We start from the raw sequence: 4,285 nt of genomic DNA on the forward strand, positions 1-4,285 counted from the left end.
GATTGATGTCCCTTTTTTGAGTCCTCAAGATGCCTGTGTGTGTGTGTGTGTGTCGGAAGAAAACCCTTCCTTCGATAATTCGATGCGCCCTCGATCGCTCGGTGGTGGCTTGCAAGGGGAGTGCGGTATGTTGCATGCCCGAGACGGGGGCGAGAGTTTTGAGTCATCCATAAAGTGTCACCGGAGTAACGGCGAGCGTTCCGAGGGAGGTTCCACGCGTAATGCTTGCGCCGCGCAAATGACGGGCAAGTTTACTTCCGGCGCTTCTACTGCTTCCTCTTCTTGTGAATGTGGGTTCGTTGAGAGCACCGGAAGTGGCGCACCGGAGGTCGGAGATTATAAATGGCAATAAAATCTAATCCCGAACGGAGTGCCCCGTGCATTGTGTCCGCTCCGGGAGATGTGTGACAGATTTTCGTTCCCGTGAATGCAGTCAGTCAGGAGCGTCAGGACCGCCGAAGTCTGAGCAATCCCGTTGAGTGGAGTAACGTTGAGCGGCGGTTTCAAGCATTAGGTAGTGCAAGTAATCTAATACAGGGTCTAGAGCTAACCTTAGCGACTTATCGAGCATTAGTATTTTACACGACCAGTTCAGACGGCCACGAAATGGTTGACAGACCCGTCTGAGGTTTTTCCCAGGTTGTTGCTTTAAGAGGTTTAGTTTATCACTAGTTTGACTTTTTACAAACTCCTCTTAGATCCCGACGTTTCGAATGTTGATCAGCTTTGTTTAGCTGAATAGGATTAATCGTTTTCTGATTCATAATTATTATTGCGGTAGCTAATATGTCTGTATGTCGCTACTTAGGCTTAATAAATAGTTTTCAGATTTTATTTAATCCTTTTTATTATCACGAACTAAATAACGAATTTCTTTAGTTAAATTAAATTAGAATTTGATTTGTAATATCGAATTTGGGTTTGATATTTAGTTGAAGGACTTGGATTAGCTTTGAAAATATTGCCAGGGAATAAATAAAATGACGAAAATCAAAGGTGCTGCAAAAAACTAAACAAGTTTACATGGTTAAAGACATTCGTACGGTTCCGATTTATTGACCAATTACCAACCAATTACCAACCAATTATTGACCAATTGAAACATTAACATTTTGGCAGATCTAAGGTGAAACATTTGGCTACATACCGATGCTGGTCAGCTCAGGGCTTATTTTAGATGTTTGATTTAAAAATATTAATTTCCAGCACAACAAAGATCGCTAACAAATCATAAACTGTCCGTGTTTAAAGAACTAAAACGGAAATAATAGTAGCTCATATCATTAATTAAATATTCTGACTACACTCAAGCTTTAAACATTGTTGGAGATTAATAAATAAATTAACAGATAAATAGATTAAAGCCTAATGAAAGTCGATAGATCGCTATGTTGAATGAAAAATGACAAACATGTCATGTTCATATTTAGGGCTCCAAAAGTCTGCATTTGAAATGAGGCAGAAAGTCTCCTGTAGGACGCTCTTCTGGAAGAAGTTGATTGAAAGCAAAATCATTGCAATGATCGTTCGAAACAATGTCAAGGTAAGCTGCTAAGAGTCATTTCTAATTGGAGTAGACGCTTCACTGACGTTTAATTCGGACAAGCTTTAACTTTCGACAATCGGCACAATCGGCGTTTTATGTAAATTATGAGCCCCGGAAGAGTGTCCACCACAATCTGGGCGACAATCGTCTCTTCGGGGAGCGGATCATTTTTCAAATGCACACCCAAAGCGAAGGCGATTTGAGGCGAACGTCGATCGATCGAGCCACCCCGGAGGTGGTTTGACACAAAGGTGTTGTTTAATGTTTGTTCCACCGCCGGAACGGTGGAGGCCCCGGACGGTGACGGTGCCCGGAACCCGGAAGTGGGGCCATTCGCCGGTCGTCCTCGGCTCGGAAGCGGAAAACGGACTGGTGCGGAGGTGCGTGCAAATTTATGTAAATGTAACCAATTGCGTCTGAATGCGTAATTTAATCTGGCATCCCGGAGCGTGCGTGTGCGTGCGTGTGTGTTTTTAAAAGAGCGAGAGACACACAGGGCCAACTGAACGAGGTTAAAGGGCGCTGGGTGCACGACAGGATCACGGCCCCCCGGTGATTCGGGGGCACGGCTCTCTCTCTCGATGAGTTCGAAAACTGGCAAATGAAGAGGGTGAATTCATTTAGTGCGGTGACAATCGACCACCGAGCGGCAGATTTTGGGGATGGCCATCGGCGCTCAGTCGGGGAAGTCGGCGGGAAGATGCATGGCCCAGGCGATGCCAATTGAAACCCGATCCTGCCCGATCGGGCCGTGTCGCGATTCGTCGCATGTTGGGCCTGGTTTTCATCAAAAATATTTAACGGCACTTGGCTTTGGACCATTCGGACCATATGACACAGGTATGTCAATTGTTTTTACGCCTCTTCGGATCATTCAGACCTTACAGCCGCCCGGCAATGTACAAGCCAAACAGAACGCGCTCGATGTGCAATGTAATGGCAAACACGCTCCCCCCACGCGGGGGGCTGGTTTGCGCTGGTGACGTCACCGAGTGCGAGCAAACATCGCACCCCGACAAATGGGACATGTAACCACTTGAGTGGACCACATCGGAACTGATGATGTTTGCTTTGCGAGCCGCACACTACACGGGCGACCTATAAAACCGGCACCGAGCGAAGCTGAGCGAAGATTCCTATCAGTTCCGATACTGTAACTCTCTGCCGGTCTTCGTATCCAGTCCCGTTGCAAACAGCCTCTAACGATGGTTCTCGGTGGGTATTAATTTCTACCGTTTATACTTTTGCCTCCCGCCCCGCAAGAACATTGACCATCCTTTTCTCCGATGCTTTCCACAACAGTGCTGGGCTTCAGCCTGTTGGCCACTCTGCTGGCCAGCTCGGCCGACACCGTTCTGGAGTGTCCGGCCGTCTCGGACCACGGTACGGTGCATCTGGCCCACCCGACGGACTGTCAACGGTACTTCACGTGCGTCGGAGCACGGAAGGTTGAACAGCGCTGCCCAGCCGGGTTCGAGTGGAACGTGCTCGAGTCGTCCTGCGACCGGCCGGAGTTGGCCAAGTGTTCCCCGGCTGGCGGTGCGGTGGCGCAGGATCGGCGACCGGGTGGCGATCTGGTCAGCAAGTGTCCGGCCCAGTTGACCCGCTGCCCACTGGACGCGGACCCGGCGAAGGAGGTGATCTTCTTGCCGCACCGGGACTGCCGCAAGTTCTACGCCTGCGTTTCGACCGTACCGACCGAGCTGAGCTGCCCGAAGCGGTTGTACTGGAACCACGAGTCCTGTCGGTGCGACTACGAACGGCCGGCCGGGAAGGAGTGTGACCCGGACGCTTCGAAGGGTGGGGCTCGCGCTCGAGTGCGCCGATCGGACGATGACGATACCACGACGACCGAGGCACCAATCCAGAATGGTGCAAACCTTCGATGCTTTTCTTCTGTGGCGATCCTACTCGGAACACTCCTATTAAATCTGGACTTCTGAGAGCGACCGCATGGTATTGGGATGGGATTTTATTAAGAACTTCTACAAGTCCTTCACGAATTCACGGAAGACCTTGAGTTGGAGGAGTCATCAGAAAAAATAACTGTAAGTTGATATAGAAAATAAACGGGTGTTAATAAAAACAGCAGCTTTCTAAAACACGAACGAACCTTCGATAAGTCATGTCCAATACGGTCCGTACGACCAAAATGGGCTTGAATTTTAACGCAACTTTAACGCAAGCACGTATCCCAACATTCTTACTCTGGCCCACCTTCGGGCACGAATTTTTACGGCGGGCCTGGCTTTTTTGCTCGGCTCCCACGGTGATCCGGAAGAAAACTGGGCCAACTGGGTCCCGCCATGTAATCAAAACATGCCGCGGGCCGCGACAACAACAAGTAAACACAAGTTAACACGCCAATTGAGAGACTCGTTGCGTTGTTGATAAATAAATGCCATGCATTGTTGGTCTGCTATCTTAGGGCCGGCCACGCGAAAGTATGTCACTTGGCGCTGCGTGTACACACAATATATGCAGATTGACCTCCGGGCCCTTACAATGTCCGAAGGGAAGGTTTAGACTAGGCTGCGGTGAAGAGACACAACAGAGAGAGAGCATAATCAGGAAGGGCTCCAGAAAGCTGAAGTTGGTGGAAATGGACTTAAGAATCGGCCCACCGGGCCTATCGACAAGAGCTGTCCACCGCGACAGTGCGGTGCAGTCCGCGAGACCATTCGGAATGTTTGGGTCAAGAAGGCACGTCCTCCAGTCCGTACGCCGCGAGACCCGTCG

General features: G+C 49.5%; 1 protein-coding gene across 1 annotated transcript; it reads left to right on the forward strand.

The window, feature by feature from the left end:
* The first annotated feature begins 2,682 nt into the window (after positions 1-2,682).
* LOC128276442 (peritrophin-1-like) lies at positions 2,683-3,643 on the forward strand. Its single transcript, XM_053014902.1, has 2 exons — positions 2,683-2,761; positions 2,849-3,643. Exons 1-2 carry the CDS (start codon positions 2,752-2,754, stop codon positions 3,487-3,489), a joined length of 651 nt encoding a protein of 216 aa, XP_052870862.1. The 5' UTR covers positions 2,683-2,751; the 3' UTR covers positions 3,490-3,643.
* The last annotated feature ends 642 nt before the right edge of the window (positions 3,644-4,285 follow it).

The sequence above is a fragment of the Anopheles cruzii genome, unplaced genomic scaffold (genome assembly GCF_943734635.1).
Source record: "Anopheles cruzii unplaced genomic scaffold, idAnoCruzAS_RS32_06 scaffold01213_ctg1, whole genome shotgun sequence".
Lineage (NCBI taxonomy): Eukaryota > Metazoa > Arthropoda > Insecta > Diptera > Culicidae > Anopheles > Anopheles cruzii.